Genomic DNA, 20,718 nt, shown 5'->3' with positions numbered 1-20,718 from the left:
TTTCTCCTTTCTTTCAGGCTGCCATCTTTATGAAGATGTGAAAGGTTTGTTTGGCCTATGCTTCCTTAGAATATGGTGTTATATCTAGCATTTCATGTTTAGAATTTTACTGACAATGCTTAGAGTTCTTTAGAGCAAAGGAATAAAATGCACTTAAAATTCGTGAATAGTTGGGCAGTGAGCTGAGTGTTTGCCAAGGGTCTCCTCTGTGGGACCATGTGCGGGGGTGGGGGGGGTGCCCTCTGAGACCTTCCCTAGGCAGCACTACACCTCCCCCCCAGCAGGAAGCAAACAAGGCTGTGGCTCAACGGGGTGCCAGGAGTCTCACTTTCATCTCTACTTAGAATCCTCTTTCAATACAGTTGTGAGATCAGGACCAGTCTGTTAGATTTTATTTGTATTTGAATGGAGGACTCACTTTCTACATTCCAGACAGAGGTAGTGAAGTCAGTTCGACCTAGCTGTGTCTAAAAGCCCATTGGCAAGGCCACCATCAAGGATCAGCCCTATCCTGCTCACGAAGGGCTCTCAACCGTGTGTATGCGCTGTCATGTCTGACTCTTTGCGACCCTATGGACTGTTGCCCACCAGGCTCCTCTGTCTATGGAATCTTCCAGGCAAGAATACTGGAGTGGGTTGCCATTTTCTACTTCAGGGGATCTTTCCAACTGAGGATCAAAACCATGTCTCCTGTGTCTTCTGCATTGGCAGAGGAATTCTTTACCAACTGCACCACCTGGGATGCCCCTCAATCTAGTTTGCTTTTCATTAATTCTAGAAACTCCACTCCACTTCTCTCTCTTCCTATCTTACATTGTCCTTTTATCCAATTTTCTTTGAACAATCCAAAAAATGTTTCTTCTGTTCTCCTCTCCAACTTTCATGTGCAACTCAAACTAATGCCCATGGGAAGAACTCTCTCCCGCTAAGTCGGTGGTAGATGGCAGGCAGTTTCCTCCCTTCCCTGGAAACTATACATCCCTGCCCATTGCCATGTGACCTATGGTACCTCCCACAGGGTCACGTAGGCTTTGTCATATGTCCTGCCTGGGCCAACAGTACATAAGCAGAAGTGACATATCGCCACTCTGAAGCAGAAGTTTTAGGAGGTAGCTTAAGTCTCCTGCATTGGCAGGTGGGTTCTTTACCACTAGCACCACCTGGGAAGCCCTAGGAGGCAGCTTAAAGCCTGAAGACATGGCTACCTGTTCTACTTGTTTTTTGCTTTGCCCTCTGTGAGAAGGAAACAGCCACCCACGCCAGTATTCTGGCCTGGAGAATTCCATGGACTGCATAGTCCATGGGGTCGCAAAGAGTCGGACACGACTGAGCCACTTTCATTTCACTGTCCTGATCCTAAAAGGGGTTTCACCTTTGATCTGGGTCCTAGAATGAATGAGAAGACATTAAGAAGAGCTGCAGTCAATCCACAGCCACCAAGCCGTAAGTGTAACATAAAGATACCATTGTCATAAGCCACTAAAAATTTCAGGGTCACTTGGTACTGCAGTAGAATCAACCAATACAAAGGCCAAACCATAAATAATAACTGGAACATGTAATAGCCACATTTCCCAGTCACCTTTATTTATATAAAAGTATATTAAATAAATTATCTCAAAATATACAAACAGAACAATATTACCTCTATAAATAGAAAATCCCATATATAAAACGTTTTTTCAAATTATATAAATACATACAATGTGGACCATAAAGTTTGAAGTACCTTAAATCTTAAACTCTATATGATTTGTTGGTAGAGTAGTCTTATAAAAAGAGTTAGCTGTCAAATGTTTTATCAACAGCGTTTGTCAGTTAAAGTGCTAAACTGTAATGCATATTAGGAATGTGCCCCAAATACAAGTCTTCTGCTTTTAACACATTCATATAAACGTTTGCTAATTGTTCAAACCTCCAAAAGCACTCAAAAAAAACAAAAAGACCTTAAACACCCAGACATACATTAGAAAGTCCACCCAATTTCCACCTTACTTTCCCACATGGTTTGATGTCAGCCTCTCAAAAGTTCTCCAAAAATCCACACAGGAATTTTTAAGGCATTTGTTCATTTGTTTTCCTTAGATAATCTGGGTTCAACTTGAATGTAGAAAATATACAGTCTGAAAGCATGATATGTGCAAAAGGTGCCTTAGTGTCAAAATAGCAATTTAAAAAACTTGGAGTTGATTGTACCACTGATTACATTCCAAAGTGTCTTAATGCTGATGTTGAAACTAAGATGCTAATCGCAAGAAGAGGTCAGATAAGAACTTTCTTTGAGCCCCAGGGTCTATATGCTCCAGAACACTCACTCGTGTTTCCGTGTGCTCTACTGCCTTAAGAGCTCTTGGTCACAGTGCAACACGAGCTCTGCAGAGTTGGCAGAAAGATCCAAGAGCAGGATCTTTTATGCAGCGTTGAGGGGCGTGTTCTCCTTCTCACTTCGCCCTGCTTTCACCTTCCTGCACTTGTGCAGAGACACAGACAGGACGACGATGAAGATGATAATCACAAGCATCACTGCTCCAATGATGAAGAAAAGTTCTGAAAAATAAAAGTACCAAGTCAACTCAGAGAGAGAGCCTGAATCCCATTTTTTGGCAGGCAGAACCCAGGGCATAACCCCAAATCACACCATCCAGCTTTTGTGTAACCTGAAATCTCTTTTCTCTACCACACATTTCTATTAGGAAAGAATCTCTCAAACCCTAGATGTTTGCAGGCAATTGACAATGATGAAAAAGCATTTAAAAAACTGGATAATGCTCAGTCTAGAAAGATACATGTAGATGGAAGCAAGAATGGCTGTCAGAAACAAGTGGCTAAAGATGATGCTGAGTTGGGTAGCAATGATTATAGTAGAAGATGAACTATCAGTGCAAAGAGAGATAAAGAGTGCTACCAAGATTCACATAAAGAAGAGATAACTGGTTGGGGCACTAAGAAGTCTTCCTGGTAGAGGTGGCATGTGAAACGATTCTCAGAGGACACATTTCAGCAGAGAGAGAAGAGGCAGGGGAAGCAGTGATCTAGGTGTGCGCAAAGACAGCGAGGCAGGGGAACTCAAGCTGGCTTCAGGAAGATGATGTGAGGGCTGCAGGTGTGATGGCCCAAACAGTGCAGGACCTGGGAGGAGGAGAGCCCTTTCCTTCTGTCAATGTCAGTTAACAGGAGAGAATTTTTAAAGTGACTTTAAAATATTTACACTACCTCTCAGCAAGGCACTAGGTCATTATTACTATCCTCTCACTCTTCTGTTCCCTTAAAGTACTCAGAGCACCATCCTAATCAAGCCTGGAGGCAGATTCCTGGGCTCTCAGCCTCATGCACATGTCTGAGCCTCCATGGCACCTCCAGATAAGATCCACTCCTCATCTGGCATCTGTGCTTTGGTGTGGCACATGTGTGCACACATGTGTGCCAGTGAGGCACACACATGTACACATGGTATATCTGAAAGACCCAATCCCTTTGCTTCATGGGTTATGACCCTGGGATAATAACAGCCCATGATAGGTGCTCACAAATGTCTATTGGGTGTTGCTGCACCTGGTTCCCCAAGTGAGCTGGTAAAGCTCCCCACAAACCAGAAGTATGAAAAAAATGCCCAGAGAAATCTGTGATTTGATACTAAATACTAAACTTCTACCATGGGCCCAGGGCTCACTCAGCAGAGAGTTTAGTGCATGCCAGGTGCTAAAAAAAAAAAAAAAACAACTAAAAAAACACCTGTTAATACAAGGGAATGATACAGAAACTAAACGTCTAAAATCACGAGTACCGCTCCCTCCCCGCACAAAACACAAAAAACCCAGGCAGTTTTCCCCTGAAGATAGTATGTCTAGTCCTGAGGGTGGAGCGAGTCCTGTGGAAGGCAGCCCTGCCTCCCAGATCATGGGCAAGCCTCTCACCTGTGGACAGAACTTTCTCGCGGCTGGTGCACTCGATGGGACTTTCTGGACTCTTCTGGTTAGCTCTTCGTGATAGAATCACTGCTTGAACATGGAAACAATAGTTTTCACCTTTATCCACATCAATCAAAAACCCATTAGTGTTTGTCGTGGCCTTTTTCTGTTAAAAGATAAGAGTTCTTTATTCATCCAGGCTCAGAGTGAATTCTGTTGCCTTTATTAAGTCACTGTGGTAGTAAAATGAAAGTGTTAAGTCACTCAGTTGTGCCTGATTCTCTGTGACCCCATGGACTGTAGCCTGCCAGGCTCCTCAGTCCACGGAATTCTCCAGTCAAGAATATTAGAGTGGGTAGCCATTCCCTTTTCCAGGGAATCTTTCCAGCTCAGGGATAGAACCTGGGTCTCCTGCATTGCAGGCAGATTCTTTATGGTCTGAGCCACCAGGGAAGCCCAGCCTACGTGGACACATCTGACATAAAGATTGGAAGTCAGTTGGCTCATCAAGCTCCCCCTGATAACTGCTAAGGATTTTTTTTCCCCAAGGATGAAGACATCCACTTTGGATACAGTCAACCCAATATTTAGCCCCTTTAGAGGATATCTGCAAGAAAGGAAGAAAGGAAAGAAGTACTAATTGTTGAATGAAAAACAAATTCTGTCTCTAGGATCCTCAATAGAAGAAGAAATGTGGGAGCTGGTGGGAACCTTAGAGATGACTGGTCCTGCCCCTTGGCTGGGAATCTGGGTACCCGAGATGGGCCAGTCCAAAGCAACTGGAAGTCACAGGCAGAACCAAGACAGCAGTCTGCCTCCCACTCCACAACACTGCCCTGTCAACCACCTGCTCTGATGTTTGACTTGGAGAAGAAGTGAAATCAAGGATCTGCAATTTAAAACAAGCCATAAAAGCAAAAGAATGCTCACCTTTCCTGTACTGGAAGCTTTCCAATAATAAAGTGTATAATTCAAATCCTTGCCAAAAACATCCCGGAGGCTTAGGAATGTGTTGTTCGCTCTGACTAACGTACGTGCATCTTGTACGGTCACATTCAGTTTTGTCCCAACTTGTTCAAAACTCTGAATTGTTGGCTGTCCAAGGTTTGCTAAAACACAGAAAATGAGCTTCGTTGGGACCAAAGAGTTCTATACGAAGTAGAACCCCATTGAGTTATCATGGTTAATAACCACCTAGTCACCCCTCACGAAATACCTCAAAGAACCAGCTCCCTGGCACCAGAGCTGAATCACGAGACATTCTACAGCAGTGCTGTCTAGCGGAAATGTACTAGGAGCCACAGATGTCACTTTAAATCTCCTTGTAGTCATGTTAGACAATGTAAAAAGGAACGAGTAAAGTTAATTTATTTCATTTAACCCAATAGGGCTAAAATATTATAACTTTAACATTTAATCAATATGAAAACTTTGAGATCTTTCTCAAAATCCAGTGTATATTTTACACGTATGGCATTTGTTGGATGCAACATTTCAAGTGGTCAACAGCCACATGTGGTTAACCAAACAGCTGCAAAAGATGCCATATTTTAGATACAATAGAGGCTGTGGGAAAGCCCATGAAATGTCCTTGGTATCTCAAAAAATCACTTTTAACCACCAGTTTATCTTCGATGGCTCAATTATCTCATGTGCTTTGGTTGAATAATAGTGAAACAAATCCTCATAATTCAATAGGAATTATAGGCAAGGATGTATGTGTATGAGCACACAGAAATATAAACTATTTTCTCTCTTGCACCAAAAAAGGATTTGAAGTAGCTTACAAAAAGCTCAAGGACGGGGCTTCCCTGCTGGCTCAGTGTTCAAGAATCTGCTGGCCAATGCAGGGGACAGGGGCTCGATCCCTGATCTGGGAAGATCCCACATGCCTCAGAGCAACTAAGCCCTTGTACCCAACTACTGAGCCTGTGCTCTAGAGCCCAGAAGCCACAGTTATGAGCCCATGCGCCCTAGAGCCTGTGCTCCACAACAAGAGAAGCCATCGAAATGAGAAGCCCGTGCAGCAAGGAAGATCCAGCACAGCCAAAAATAAAAATAAATAAATAAATAAAAGTTACTTTAAAAAATCCTCTGCTGCTGCTACTGCTGCTAAGTCGTTTCAGTCGTGTCTGACTCCGTGCGACCCCATAGACGGCAGCCCACCAGGCTCCGCCATCCCTGGGATTCTCCAGGCAAGAATACTAGAGTGGGCTGCCATTTCCTTCTCCAGTGCATGAAAGGGAAAAGTAAAAGTGAAGTTGCTCAGTCGTGTCCGACTCTTAGCAACCCCATGGACTGTAGCCCACCAGGATCCTCCGTCCATGGGATTCTCCAGGCAAGAGTACTGGAGTGGGGTGCCATTGCCTTCTCCAAAAAAAAAATATCCTCAAGAACTATAAAAAGAAATTGTGAGGATGCTGCCCATGGAGGGCGAATAAATATCAATGAACCTGTAGTTACTGTAGGTGGTCATGGGTAGAGTCTAAGCTTAGCACCAGGAGAGGCACACAGTTAAAAGCACTAAGGAGTTTGAAGACAGGCTCTGGCAGACAGAGGCTCAGGGCAGGTAGTCCGATTCACCTAGGGTGAGGCTGCCCCCTGTTTCCACCCTCAGAGTAGACACTAAGGGGAAAGGGGGTTGTCTGTCCCTTTGCCCCCTTCTCTCCACCCCTGCCTCAAGAAACTCCCCATGGGGTATCAGCGGGATAAACATAAAAACGCCAATAACACAACACTTCCATTCCAAATCTTCTACTAGAGCCGCTGATTTCACTCTTCTCAATGTGCTTCATGTGTGTTTATTTAAAATACCTAGTTCAGAACCATAGCCATGATGAAAAATCTGCATCTCCTACTTGGCAGGAATCCTTTGTACTCCCTTAGCAAAGGCTGGGGAGAAAAGCATTCTGTGTTTTTAAGACCAGCATGAAGGAAGCAGGATGGGAGCTGGCCTGGCAAGTCCCAGCACATCACAGGACTTAAATCCTGGTCCAAGCGAGGAGAAAGGTCAGCAAGCCCAATGACGAGATGGGAGGGAAACCGAACTTTCTCCGTGGATTTGTAACCTTCTATGAAAAACCCTAACTGGGACTTCTGGTCTGATGATGGGACACAAAATTCAGAAGATATATAAAATCTCCTAAATATTGGGTCAGTCAAAAAGTTCATTTGGGCTTTTCCATAAGATCTTATGGAACTTTTTGGTCACCAGTATATATGGGGAAATACTGGAACTGCCAGCCTTTGTGAATTTCCTACTCTCTGCCCCCTATCCAGCCAGTTACTGGTAGGGTCTGGGGACAGATTGGTGGAGAAAGCTACTTGATGACATTTTTATCAACTCCAAAGTTCACGTCCCATGAACCTCCTACCACATCCAGAATGAGCAAAGAGGGCTGTGGCACTACTTTCTGAGGAAAAAAGATGTGTTTATGGATAAACATTTTTTTATGTAATCATTCCTAAGAGTCACAAGCTCACAGAATATTTAGAAGTTTATGAAAACAAGAATGAAAGGTTACTACAAATCGAGCTACTTACTCTCTAGGTAGGGTGTGAACTCCCGGGAGTTGTTAAACGGAGGCTCCACAGTGAAACTGCTGGTGTCCACTGGGAAAGAAAGGACCCTCGCCAAATACGTCTCTTTCACATTTTTCACAATCTCATCAGTGACGTCACACTCCGTGTTTGTTGTGCGAAAGCATTTGTTTTTCCAGTTTCCTAATCTAGGGCTGAGGAAAAGAGGGAAGAGAAATGAAACATTATGATTTGCATCCAACAAGATAACTGTTTTCTGGCTGGGGTGCTGTGTTCCAACACTGACTTCCACAAACAATCCTGAGGAGGTGTTTGCTACACTGAGCACTTCAGGTCCTCTCAACAACCTCTGGGGTGGGGGGGCGCTCTGTAATTGTCTTTGTTCTTACAGATAAGGCCACTGAGGCAAAGGGAGGTTGGGTGACCAGCACAAAGTCACACAGCTGGATTTTTGAGCCAGACAGCAGTTTGACTACTGGGTCTGTGCTCTGAATCATTTTGTTAAATACCTTTCTTAAAATGTAGATGATTTGTCATGACTATGTGGAAGAAGGGACAATTTTCCATCAAGACTCAATTATTTATTAGCCTACTTATTATATCATTATATTGTTTATCACATTCTGTATTCTATGTCGAATATAGTCAATGCAGTCATAGAGTCTTTATAATAATACATTCTATTCTATTACATTCTATTGTGACCATTATTGGTGTGGTTATTTAACAGTCATTAAAACTACCATAAGCCAGGTGCTCTACTGGGCCCTTAAATATGTTACTTTGTTTGGTATAATCCTTTCAAGAAAGTACTGGATCTTTCTCACATATGAGGATACTGAAGCTCAGAGCTGCTAGGTAACTTGTATAAGGTCTTACAGCTTATGAGATGAGAGCTGGGTCTGTTCCTCTCATTATACGATCAATACTTGCCTCCCTCACTTTCACAGGATGAGCCATCAAAAATCATAGAGTAACAATACAGGTAGTATCTGTCAAAGTCTGAGACTAAGAGACAGATCTGACTAAAGATAGATTTTTCTTTTGTAAGATATCGTTGAAGAGAAAATGATGTAGAGAACCACTAAAAATGAAATTATCCTGAAATGATATAAAGAACTTCTATGAAAAAAATGAAACTATTCTACAGAACTGAAACAATTCCTAGAAAAAATGTCACTGCCACTTGATGCACGCACAACTGTCCCACGTAAGTTGACAGCTACCCTGTTGTTTCCCATCATCAACCCCCAGAGTGTCCTACCCATCATTCAAGGCCACACTCCAATCCCACCTTCTACAGAAAACTCCAGATCTCCTTGCTCAGAACTGATCTCTCTCTTCCCTGGCCCCAGCACTGATATCTCATTAAAGCACTTACGGGAGCCTGGTACTTCCACGCCCTTGTGCTCCTCCATCAAGCAGTGGGGTTTAGGGTTTGCACATGGCCAGGATTTGTGGAGCATTAGATGGTTTACATTTAGAGGCTGAAATGGGGGGGAAACAAGCTGCCATATGGATTTAACTGTCTAAATACAGGCATAAGAATCATAAATAAGAATCTTTTAAAAGTCTGAACTAAATAACCAGGCTAAGAGGGCGTGGATAAACACACTCTTGGTCCTTAAATTCACAAACTAAGATTAAGATAGAAATATGTTTACATACTTAGATTTCTCTAATTTAAAAGTAGAGATGCAGCCTTAATTTCAGAATGACCAGAATGCATTTTTAAAAACTGCATCATTTCTATTTTAAAAAGTGAACAAGAACCTGATGATTCTTCTCCATGCTATGGCAAACAAGTTGTTCAGATAACAGGGGAAACACTTCTGGGTGCTGTGGCTACATTCCATCTGAGAGACAGCATCTGTGATTCCTTCAGCTCACAGGAGGAACCACAGACCTCTGGAAAAATTGAGCACAAGTAACAATCACCAAAAGAAATAGAGCTATTAAGTTCTGCGAACTGGTTGGGAAGGGGCAATTGTGCAGTCAGTTCCTCTGACGGCTATTACCAGCCTTAACACTATAAACGCCTCGGAGGTTCCTCTGGGTATTGCAAAATCTCCTGATTTGGAAATAATAAAAGTCCCGCCTGAACTTCTAAAAAATCCCAACAGAATTCAGACCCACCAATTATGGAGCAGGTTATTTTCTACAAGCTCTGGAAGTTCCAATTTAGAATTTATAGAATCAGTATTTCAGGGGATGGTTGGGTGGTAAGGCTTGAGCCAGTGACACTTTGCGACTGAAAACTGTTTCCAAAAGGGAAAAATGCCGTTGGAGCTCCAGGCACAGCTGTGGCGCCCTGTGTCTGGGGACAGGCTGGTGGTGGGGCGGCTGGCTCTGGAGGAGCGGTGGGTCAAGATGCTTTCTCTAGGGAAGATGACCGGGAGGGAGAAAGGTGCACTGAGGCGCCAGTGGGAACCGCTCTCTTTCCTCCTCCGTGCTCTGGAGTCTCACATAAGACTCAGGCAGACCCACTGAGAAGGTGGTGGTGAGCGCTGCTCCGTAGGCCTTGCTTCCTGACCCTGCTGTGCGCGCACCAAAGTCCCTTAGGTTTCCAGGACCAGTTTCCTCGCCTATAAAATGATTACTATGGTCCCTTTACCTAGCAATCCCATTTACCCGTGGGCTGGTAACGGAAGAGTGCGGGTCTCCGGCAGTGGGGAGGGACCACTCACAGTTCCGCCAGCACACAGGAGAGATGGCCCGCTGGGCGGGAACCAACCCCACCCAGGGCCCGCGGGCGCCCCCAAGCTGCAGCTCTGCGCTAGGTTGTTTGCACACGGGGGCCAAGTCCGCTTAAATAATAGCAGCCTTGCAGCTGAGAACTTAGACTTGACACGCTTAAGTAACAGTAGCCTTGCAGTCTGAGAACTTAGAATTGACAAAGCTAAATGTTTAAAAATCTGGTAAATCAGAAATATGTTTTCTCACGTTCACCAAACTTAAGATTCAATATATTTAGGAGGTAAGCATCCTTCCTAAAATCTTCTTTTCACTACCCAGAAACAAAGTGTCTACTAAGGTAAACTTCAGCCCTGCCTGCATCTGTGGAATTAGTGACTTTCATCAAGTGGAATCTGATTTGACAAGTTTGGCCATAATTGTAATTATTACCTCGACTTTTAAATTCCTCTAAATCTTTCTATGTATATATACATAGCATGTATGCATGCACACACAAATTTTCTTCCCTGTTGGCTTGGCAATAGTTGTCATGAAGTTGATGTTGGAAAAAAAAAAAAAAGAACATCCGCCTAAAAGACCCACTCCATACTTAAGAGCTGCATTTCAAATGTTATAAAAGGCTTGGTACAAGTTAAACAAAACAGCAAAAAACCTTTAATTTTAGTCAGCGACATGTCTGTGTACCTTCTATAAGGAGTCTTAGTTTCCATAGCTGCTGTCCTCTACTTAATAAGATCTCTACCAAGCCTCCTAGAACATTTCAGAAACAAAAAACTTGCTAAAACCAAAAACTTGATGGTGTATTCCTTCCCCGCTCAGTGAGTCACGGATCTGACCTCCTCCAAGATCATGTATGCAACGGAATTTTGAATCATGAATCCAAAGATTAATGAATCAAACACTGCTTAAGGGCAACGTATGCGTCCGAACTCCTCCTTACCTCTTCTCTAACATGTTAGATCCGGCTGGCAGTCTAGACAGCACGGAAAAGGCTATGTGTATTTAGAGAGATGAGTTATCAGTGCTCCACAACCACATCTATCAGTGCCACCACAGCTTGCTCAAGAAAGTTCACATCTCCACAGCTTATACTCTACTTACAAATTTCCCCAATCATCTCTGAAAACAAAACATTCTATCAGTTTAAGGTCTGTCAATGTTGCAGACTTGATAGAGTATGACTACGGCCAGCAAATTACCATGAATGCTCTCTTATTCTTTGTTATCTGTTAAATAATTTCATCCATCAATCAGCTTTAAAGACATCTGTATTCAGCACAGGAAAGTGGAAACAACAAAAATCTTATTTTTCTAGCTAGGTACCTAGCTTACCTTATCTGAACAGTGTAGACATAATTGATGGGTTTGGGTTCCCACTCCAAAATGGTCTTGAAATTAGTTGACTTCCAAGTTATATTATACGCTACCACTACATCTGTAGTGCCTTTAAACAACAAAGAAACAGTTATTAATGTTTACATGAACTTCTCAGCACACAATTTCATGTTGATGGTATAAAACATTTCTACTCCCCAACATCATCATAAACCTCACATTAATATTTTCCTAACCACAAAAGCTTTAACTGAATTATCATAAGAAAAAAATCAGCAATATTTTCCTAAACCCAGAGTTTCCTCATGGCAAGAGGACCTGGTGATCTAAGGAAACACACAAGGATCTTGAAGTCCTTGTTTGAAATTATTCACGGGGAAAGCCCTGTGATAACGACCTGGAAGCACAGCTCAGGAGCCTTCAGTGGCCCAGGGTATCCACGGACCAATTGGAGAAGGGGAAAGGGCAGGATTCCAGGTTTAACTTAGCAGGGAAAGCCGGCTAGGATGGGTTTCTGTAAATTATGTTAAAGAGCAAAGCCCACATGTGTCAGACGAGTTAGGACTGTATCCAATAATAAAAACAAATCTTGACTTTTTTCACTTTTATCTAACCCCCATGAATAATTTCAGTCACTATACTGAAACTTCCACAGACACCCCGGCAGACAATAAGCCTGTACACTGTCGGCTGTATTCGGTTAAGATGACTTATTGTTAAGGTCTTCTTTGCCAGTTCTCAGAAGGTTAGTCTCTGCCCTGCGTCTCACACAGAACAAGCTTACAGGGCATGCAAAATGTGGCGCCTGCTCCAATCCAAGCGACATTTTGGAAGGACTGACTAACCCAATCTAAAACACTGACGATCAAGAGAAGACCGAGAGCCGTTTCTCATTAAGGAAAGTCCACATACAATGAAGGATAACATTCAAACATTGCATGTCGACCCCTGCAGGTGCGGAGCCTTGTCCCATCACGTTCAAGGTGTCGGCTCCCTGGGAAACTCGTTTACTAAACTTAAAGCGAGAGCCCCAAACGCACTTAGGCAACAGTGGATACCCAGAGCAAGCATCTCGAGCAGAAGGGGCGGAGGGTCCCGGGCGAGCCGCACCTCGGGGCAGCAGGCAGAGCCCGCGGTCAGCCAGGCCTGTCCTCCCTCCTCCCGGTGGCTCGCCCCAGGGCTTTGCGGGGCGAGGGCTACTCACCGGCGACTCCGGCCACCTGGATGAGGACTAAGCCGAATAGAAGAGCCCGAGCGACGGCGGCCTGGGAGAGAGGCACCCGGGGCCAGTTGGGGGTCGCCATGTCCCCGAGCTGACGGCGAGGTCTCAAAGATTCTGCTGCGCCCCGGAGGCTGGAGAAGTGAGGATGCTGCGGAGGTTGGGCTGGAGGCACCTGGGGCTGCGGGATCAATCGGGAGGGACGCGGGGAGCCCAGAGTTTGTGGGAGCCCGTCCCCGCCGCGCTTTAAAGAGCCGGGCTCACGTTTGCGCCTCCGCCTGCGCGGAGTCCGCCCCCGCCTCTCCTCCCGACTCCCCGCCCCCGGCCCGCCTTTGTTGCCTTGGTGGGCGGCCCCTGGCGAGTCCACACCCCGCCCCGCCTCCTCCCAGTAGGAAACTCCGAGACCCTGCAAGGACTGATTCACCCGTGATTCAACCCGCCGCCGAGCGCGAGTGTCCTTCGGCTGCTGGCTGGTCCAGGTGCTGAGGGCAACCAGGGTCCCCAGCCGCTCAGATCCCCTGACTCCCCAGCTTCCTGGCCCCGGGATCACCTATCCAGATGTCCCGCCTGAGTGGGCGGCAGGTCTGTGGGGAAGAAGTAGAGGGCGGTTGGAAGGAGTTTGGGGAGGAAGAGAGGGATTCCCTCCCTTCCATTTGACGATGCAATGTCTGGGCCGGCGGGAGCGCAGCACCTACCAAGGTTAATAGAAAGTACTGGCCGCGGGCTCCTCTCTGGCCCCAGAGAGCATTTCTGGGGCGCTTTGCCCTCGTCGGGCTGAGCTTGGAATCTGCAGCCAAGTAACAGCATGACGAGGAGCAGAGCCTTCTGCCAGCATCGGCAATTTCGTCGTTCGCACCCAAGGCAATGATACCTGGCCTGCCCACCTCCCGAGGCCCTTAGCCTAGCTGTCTTCTGTGAGGTGGTGCCAATGCAAGTGTTGCGACCGGTCCGAAGGTCAGTCAGTCCAGGCACAAAGCAGACCAGTTCGTGTTAGCGACCGAGGAAGGACTGTCCTAAATCTGGCAGTTTGCCTCTGGGAGAATTCCGGCGTGACTTGTGCCGCCTTGTGGTTCCCGAAAGGATTGTTCTCACGTTGAAGACGACACTTGTGGTATTGAGTTAGTTCCGCTCAAATTAAAGAAACCATTAAATGAAAAACTTTAATGTAATCAGTCTAGCTTTCTGATTTTTCTGGCTTCCTCTTCTAAGCTTTGCTGTAAAGTTATAAGGCGGGAGAAGGTTAACTCTTATTCCGCTGAGTGGCTCTGTACGGGGTTTTGTCCAAGTATTGCCACCTATCATTACTGTTACTCTGTAGTTGCCTCCGAGACGGACTAGAGAGTTTTTAAAAGAGAGTCTGTTTTCTCTCGTCTCTCACTTCCCTCCCCGCCAGGGAAATTAGCCCTTCATTTTAGTGCACACTGTATACACATTTTTCGTATAGCCTGTTGAGGCATAGCATTAAACTCACTTTAAAAGACATACAACTTTGCAAAATTTAATTTTCTCGTATCCTTATCCTTGAACTAAAATAGCACGTCCAGGTTTAGCAGAGTCCTTCCTTCCTAGAAACTGAAAGCTGCATTGCTGGTTTCCTCTTTGAGCTCTCTTCCAACTCTAAAACCCACAAAGCTTATATTTGCAAAACTAAGCCATGCAAGTCTCCTCTTTGCAGTCTTTGGCCTGAGGCATTTTCCCTAACAGATCTTTGGCCACCTGGGTTGTGATTCTTTGTACTCTGGAGTTGAAAACAGCTGGCAGGGGTCCCCAACCGCCGGGATCTCATGCTTGATGATCTGAGGTGGAGCTGATGTAATAATAATAGAAATAAAATGCACGGTAAATGTAATGTGCTTGAATCATCCCGAAACCACCCCCTACCCCAATCAGTGGAAAATTGTCCTCCACAAAATCATTCCCTGGTGCCTAAAAGGTTGGGGACCACTGTCATACAAGATGCAAGGAATTGTTGCTCTGTGCACTGCAATTGATTGTATTGGGAGCCACTGACTCTCCTGAAATCATGAAGGGCTTTAAACAATGTCAAGATCAGCAATTTGATAAGAAAAATTATGTTCAATGTTATATAGTGATACAAAAGGTGTCATAAAGGTTGGTAAATTAGATGAATATATATTTTGCATATTCACGAAAGTTATTAGGCAGGGAAGATGAATTTGTTGGGTATTAGCATGGGTTTTTGAGTGAATGTAGAATGACAATTTCTAAGATTTGGAAAATGCTAAAAAAAATTTACCAGTTTCAAGAAGAGGAAGGAAACTGGCTATGGTAAATTAACATTGCATAGTAAAGTTTTTTTCCTGGTTGATCAGACTGTGGCCAAATGATTTCCAGTGCTGCTCTGCACAAAGTACATTCCTAAAATTTCACTGTTGATAATTTTTGCACAGAGACATATTGTTAAAACAATATTTTTATCCCCTTCAATAAAGTGGAGCTCAGCAGTTGCCGAAATTTCCTCCTATTATGACACACACCTAGGAAATTCAGAAGTTAGAAAAGTTCCTAAGCTGTAATGATAATCAGGCTGGCCTGACAAATCCACTTATGATTAGATTTGAGAATGTCAGATGACTGGTGGGGGGGAGACCTCACAGACATGCATTCACAGACGAAGATCCTGTGCTAAGGTGGCCTGCATGAGTCTGCTTGTGTCATCTCACAATGAAGATCTGCTCTCTGACCCCAGGAACTTTCTTTCCACAACCACACTTTGTTCTCTCAAAGCATGGAAGTGCGATTAGGTCGTAAACTCAGGCTTACTTTATTTTATTCATCCATAGGCATCCAATAAGGCTCTGCAGTTGGTGTATAAAATATTTGAAGTTTAGGGACCTCATTGTTCTCCAGCAGGAATATTCTGATGGTTTATCCTTCAAATACACATGCGTGGAGTCATGTAGAAGAGGTTGCATTGCCTTTGCATAACCAGTGATGAAATGTGGGCAATGAGGAGTCTGAGAGTGGCTGGGGTAATGTTCCAGTGCTTCCTCTGTACTTTTATGGCACTTCCCACTGATTTCACAGACCTAATTTCATCAAATATTTTACTTGATTTCAACTTGTGTTTGTTGTTTGTCTTTCCCACTACAATTCCTTGGGGGAATAAGGACTAGGTTTTTTTCTTTACATTTCTCATACAATTTCAATCACATGGTAGGCTTTTAATATGTTTTGAATCAACAAACACTTTCTGAAACCACACATGCAGCCAGATATTTTCACTGGCATTCTAGAGATGAAATATGTCATTGGAATTTTTCTGTCTACTGGCCTGCAGTGAATATTCCATATGAACTCAACTTGGTAAGAAAATACAAATCAACCATGTGTTGCAAAGCATCACTTTACAGTGAGCTCCAACGATCTAACTAATGAGTAATGATCCTTGCTACAGCCAGAAAAGCTAATCAGGAGAAGCAGCTGAAGACCAGAAAGCAAATGCAAAATTTGGGAACTGGTTTTCATTTTTAGTTTCCTAAAAGATTTGATATTGGAGTGATTCAGAAGATTTTCAGTCATCTGATAGCTTTTCTTGCATAGAAAGGCTTAATAACTCCTTGGAATAAATTGCACAAAATCTCTCTCTCCCCTGGAAAAGGATAGGTTAAACTTTATGACAGAAGGTGAAATTGACAGTAATTTGTGTGAAACTATTATATCCATATGAAATAGTAAAAAGAGCAATAAAACCACTTTGCCCAAAATTCAGGTAAAAGGCAAAATATGAAAAAGACCAAAGGGAATAGGAGTGGGAACACAGAGTTCTGGGGAAAAAAAAAATGTGACTTAGCAGAACCTAAAAAACATCTGGCAGGGAATGGTTAGTCATGGAAAAACTGACAGTCATGATTTTGCATTTTGTGAAAATATATACTAGTCCAACAGTTAACATTTAGACAGAAATTAAATAGTTGACAGCCCATACAATGGAATATATTATCCTGATCATTCAAAAATACTTCTATTAGCTGTCTAGGATACCTTACAAGCAACTTTACCAAATACATTATCCCATAGCACCAGTATTCTGAAAAGTATAATTTTAGAGAAAAAGCTTCTAGTTCAAACCTTGGACTAGATTATTTTTTCAGCACACAGCTCTCTTTATAAGCTTAAGTCTTATCAAACTACTTGCCATATTGCATTTTGAGAAATAGCAAATATTTATCATACATTCTCTACATACCATGTTGACAAAATAAATCATAAAAGTAAATAGTGGATATTGTTTTAGTACCAAAAAGTCATTTAAAACTTAAACCTTTAACATGTTCTTCTTAATATAACAGATGATTTAAAAGTTTTTATATAGTATCATTTTATGGAAACATCCCTTAATTCCTCACTCCTATAACTCCTTATCGGAGAAGGCAATGGCACCCCACTCCAGTACTCTTGCCTGGAAAATCCCATGGACGGAGGAGCCTGGTAGGCTACAGTCCATGAGGTCGCTAAGAGTCGGACACGACTGAGTGACTTCACTTTCACTTTTCCCTTTCATGCACTGGAGAAGGAAATGGCAACCCACTCCAGTATTCTTGCCTGGAGAATCCCAGGGACAGCGGAGCCTGGTGGGCTGCCATCTTTGGGGTCGCACAGAGTTGGACACGACTGAAGTGACTTAGCAGCAGCATAACTCCTTATACCTGACAGTGTGACTGCACCCTGCGGGACTGTAAGCCTTGCAGTTGCCCAGCCTGGAGATGCAGACTGATGAAAAAGCCGGGAGACAGCGACAAAGACACTAATGGTTTAATGGATGGGGGAATCTTACACGAAGGGTCCTGGAGAGACACCCTACCATGTTCGGCAAACAGTGAGGAGGAAATGGCAGCATTTCCTGTGGGAGGAGGAGGCTACTATTTACAGGGGAAATTGACATCAGGTTGTCTCATTAGTTTCCAGGGACTAATTAAGCCCTATAATTTGGAGGGCTGGATAGTCGTGTGGTCAAGCAGGTGCTGGGGGCTTCTCAGGTGGCGCTAGTGGTAAAGAACCCACCTGCCAATGTAGAAGATGGTAAGAGAGGCGGGTTCGATCCCTGGGTCAGGAAGATCCCCTGGAGAAGGGCATGGCAACCCACTCCAGTATTCTTGCCTGGAGAATTCCATGGACAGAGGAGCCTGGCAGGCTACAGTCCATGGGGTTGCAAAGAGTTGGGCATGACTGAAGTGACTTAGCATGCACACAAGCAAGTGCTGATCAAGCAGAGGATGTACCAAGAGCAAGAGACCTGCCATCTTGAGTGGCCTGGACTTATAGTAACAGATACACTAACCTGAGGAATAGAAAACCTAGTCAGTCAATAAATGCTTTAGTATTTTACCTGATGCTGAGTTCTCTGCTAGACTTTGGGTATAAAACAAAAGCAATCCTTATCCTGTTACATATATATATAATCACTCCTGTATAATGGTTTTGTATGGTTTTCTGTCAGCATTTGGATTAGATATGAAAAACCTTAATAATGTTATTTTTAACAAATTTCGTTTCATGCAAATTAAAAAAAAAAAAGCTCTAGGTATATCATAGCCCATCAAACAGGTGTCTTTAACTCAGAAAATTAGCTGTGGGCTTGAATGAAGTACATATACTTTATCAGGTTGGATGTATTGATGAACTCTCAAAGTTTTGTACATGGAAGAAAATGAATTGCAGTCCAGAAAGACAATTCTATTAAAAAGATAAGTCTAATAGTAAAAAATAATTAAGTGTGGATTTCCTCAGATGAAAAATGCAAAAAAAATTTGAAATAACCACCTCAGATGAAATATTTTTTTTAAATAATGAAATAACCAGCTTAAAAGCATTTGCATAGGAAGATTCATTTTTTAAAAATAATTCATTTGCTGACATTTTAGAAAATAGTATAGGTGACAGATGCTTCAAAATTTTAGCCCATCCCTCATCCAATCTCTTGGAGAAGGAAATGGCAACCCACTCCAGTATTTTTGCCTAGAGAATCCTGTGGACGGAGGAGCCTGGTGGGCTGCTGTCTATGTGGTCGCACAGAGTCGGACACGACTGAAGTGACTTAGCATGCGTGCATGCATTGGAGAAGGAAATGGCAACCCACTCCAATATTCTTGCCTGGAGAATCCCAGGGACAGAGGAGCCTGGTGGGCTGCCGTCTATGTGGTCGCACAGAGTCGGACACCACTGAAGTGATTTAGCAGCAGCAGCAGCAGCATTCGATCTCTTGCTGACTTTAGTGAATAATGCTCCATCCTCTTCTATCAATTCCTCTTGCAAAACAGAGCTTTCAAGTTGGGAGGTAATTCCTGAATAAGCCAAGTTATTTCTACACTGGGAGCATGTTTATAATGTTTGGCTAGTTGTGATTGCCTTCCTAAACCATCACCCTTTAAGTTACGATGTTTTAGCAACTCACAGTTCTAAATCCTGTAGGTGAGAAGTGTGGCTGGAAGCTAGGACAATGGCTCGTGGGCAGCTTTGTGGGTTCCGCTAAGAAGCCTGGACCTGATTCAGCAGACAGGACCTCAGGAAGCTTACTCCCCTGGTCACTCTGTGCCAGAAGAATTGAGTCAGGGGGCCACATCAGGAAACTAAGCCCCTAACCCAAGTGGTGGCTGAAGACTAGGAAGGAAGGGCAGCTGTAGGAATCAATGTGAAGGAAGAAACTGCAGTGCCTGATTGTGAGTGGGGGCATGAAGAAGAGAGAGGAGGAAGGTCTTAGGGGAGAGAAACGTGGCACCACAGGTTAAGATAGAGTCTGGAAGTTGTTAGCTCAGCAATGCAGAGCTTTACACAAGTTGGGAGATGGGCAGTGACATCCAGGAAAAATGCCATGCATGGAGAGTGGGAGATGGGATACAGGCTTGTGAAGAGATTGAGGTTAGGGATAGAAATTGGGGACCATTTGCTTAGGAGTTTGGTCAAAGTTGTAAAAGTAGACAAGGTCTCAAAGGAGGGTCTGTGGTGACAGCAAACCACTTGGCCAGCAGCAGCACCCTGCTCCGCCTAGCTCATGTTATGGAGAATGCACAGGCTTATGAGTCTTGGAAGCAGAAACGAGAGTCTCTAAGACCGTGTCTCTCTCTTGCTCTTGTCTATTCTGTCTCCCATCTCCCACTCATCAGTTGGTCTCCATTTGTTTCTGCGGGGGGACTCCATGTGGTAGGGCCTGGTTGCTGCCAGGGTGACATCCTCTTAGCTTCATCACACCAGGGTCCAGCCATTATGACCGGGAAGGACTTTGTCCCTGCTTGAGGCACATGTCTCCTCCTTGGACCAAGCATTGTTGCCAGAGGAGTACAAGTCTGGCTGCATGTCCACTCCTGGGGTCAAGGGGTGGGTCTGCTTCTAGAGGGAGCGGGCTGATAATGTTAGTGATCTGACAGCAACAATGGCTACCACTGGGCTTAGGACTGAAACTGGGAGGTGATCATGCTATTTTGCTGGGGAGGCTGATGACCTGGGAGCAAGGGGAGATAGAAAAGTTTCCAGAGGAATGCAAGAGGACAGGTGGGACCCTAACCCTAAAGGAGGAGAGTTTTCATAAGAAAGAAGAGGTCATGGCAGCTGAGAGTGAACAGAAAACCAATAAGGTATGTAATTTTAATGGTATGAAAATATCCAACTCCTGAGAATAACTTGGCTACCAATCTTGTCAAGTTTCTCACTTCTGGATTAAAGCAAGAAAGGCCTCCACAGTTGAACAGGGGGAGAGACGCATTAGGCATATTCGTCATTCACATCAATTCAACAAACATTTATCACCCTCATACCCTATGTGTTAGGAGGCTTCCCTAGTGGCACACTCAGTTGGTAAAGAATCCACCTATAATGCAGGAGACGTGGTTTGATCCCTGGGTTGGGAAGATCCCCTGGAGAAAGAAATGGCTACCCATTCCAGTATTCTTCCCCAGGAAATCCCATGGACAAGGGGCCATGGGATCACAAGAGTCAGACATGACCTAGTGATTAAACCACCAGCACCACCTTGTGTGCTAGGCATGATGTTAGGTGCTGGGG

General features: G+C 44.1%; 1 protein-coding gene across 1 annotated transcript; it reads right to left on the bottom strand.

Annotated features, from left to right (window-relative positions):
- Window positions 1-1,567: 1,567 nt before the first annotated feature.
- F3 (coagulation factor III, tissue factor) lies at window positions 1,568-13,014 on the bottom strand. The gene is made up of 6 exons (XM_081486229.1): window positions 12,685-13,014; window positions 11,478-11,589; window positions 7,452-7,642; window positions 4,839-5,017; window positions 3,915-4,074; window positions 1,568-2,547 (listed from the first exon to the last, which is right to left on the bottom strand). Exons 1-6 carry the CDS (start codon window positions 12,782-12,784, stop codon window positions 2,411-2,413), a joined length of 879 nt encoding a protein of 292 aa, XP_081342355.1. The 5' UTR covers window positions 12,785-13,014; the 3' UTR covers window positions 1,568-2,410.
- Window positions 13,015-20,718: the final 7,704 nt, after the last annotated feature.

Source organism: Giraffa tippelskirchi, chromosome 5 (genome assembly GCF_054371585.1).
Source record: "Giraffa tippelskirchi isolate mGirTip1 chromosome 5, T2T-mGirTip1v1.2.pri, whole genome shotgun sequence".
Lineage (NCBI taxonomy): Eukaryota > Metazoa > Chordata > Mammalia > Artiodactyla > Giraffidae > Giraffa > Giraffa tippelskirchi.
Note: the sequence above shows the minus strand (reverse complement) of the source record. Positions and strands in the feature narration are given on the sequence as shown.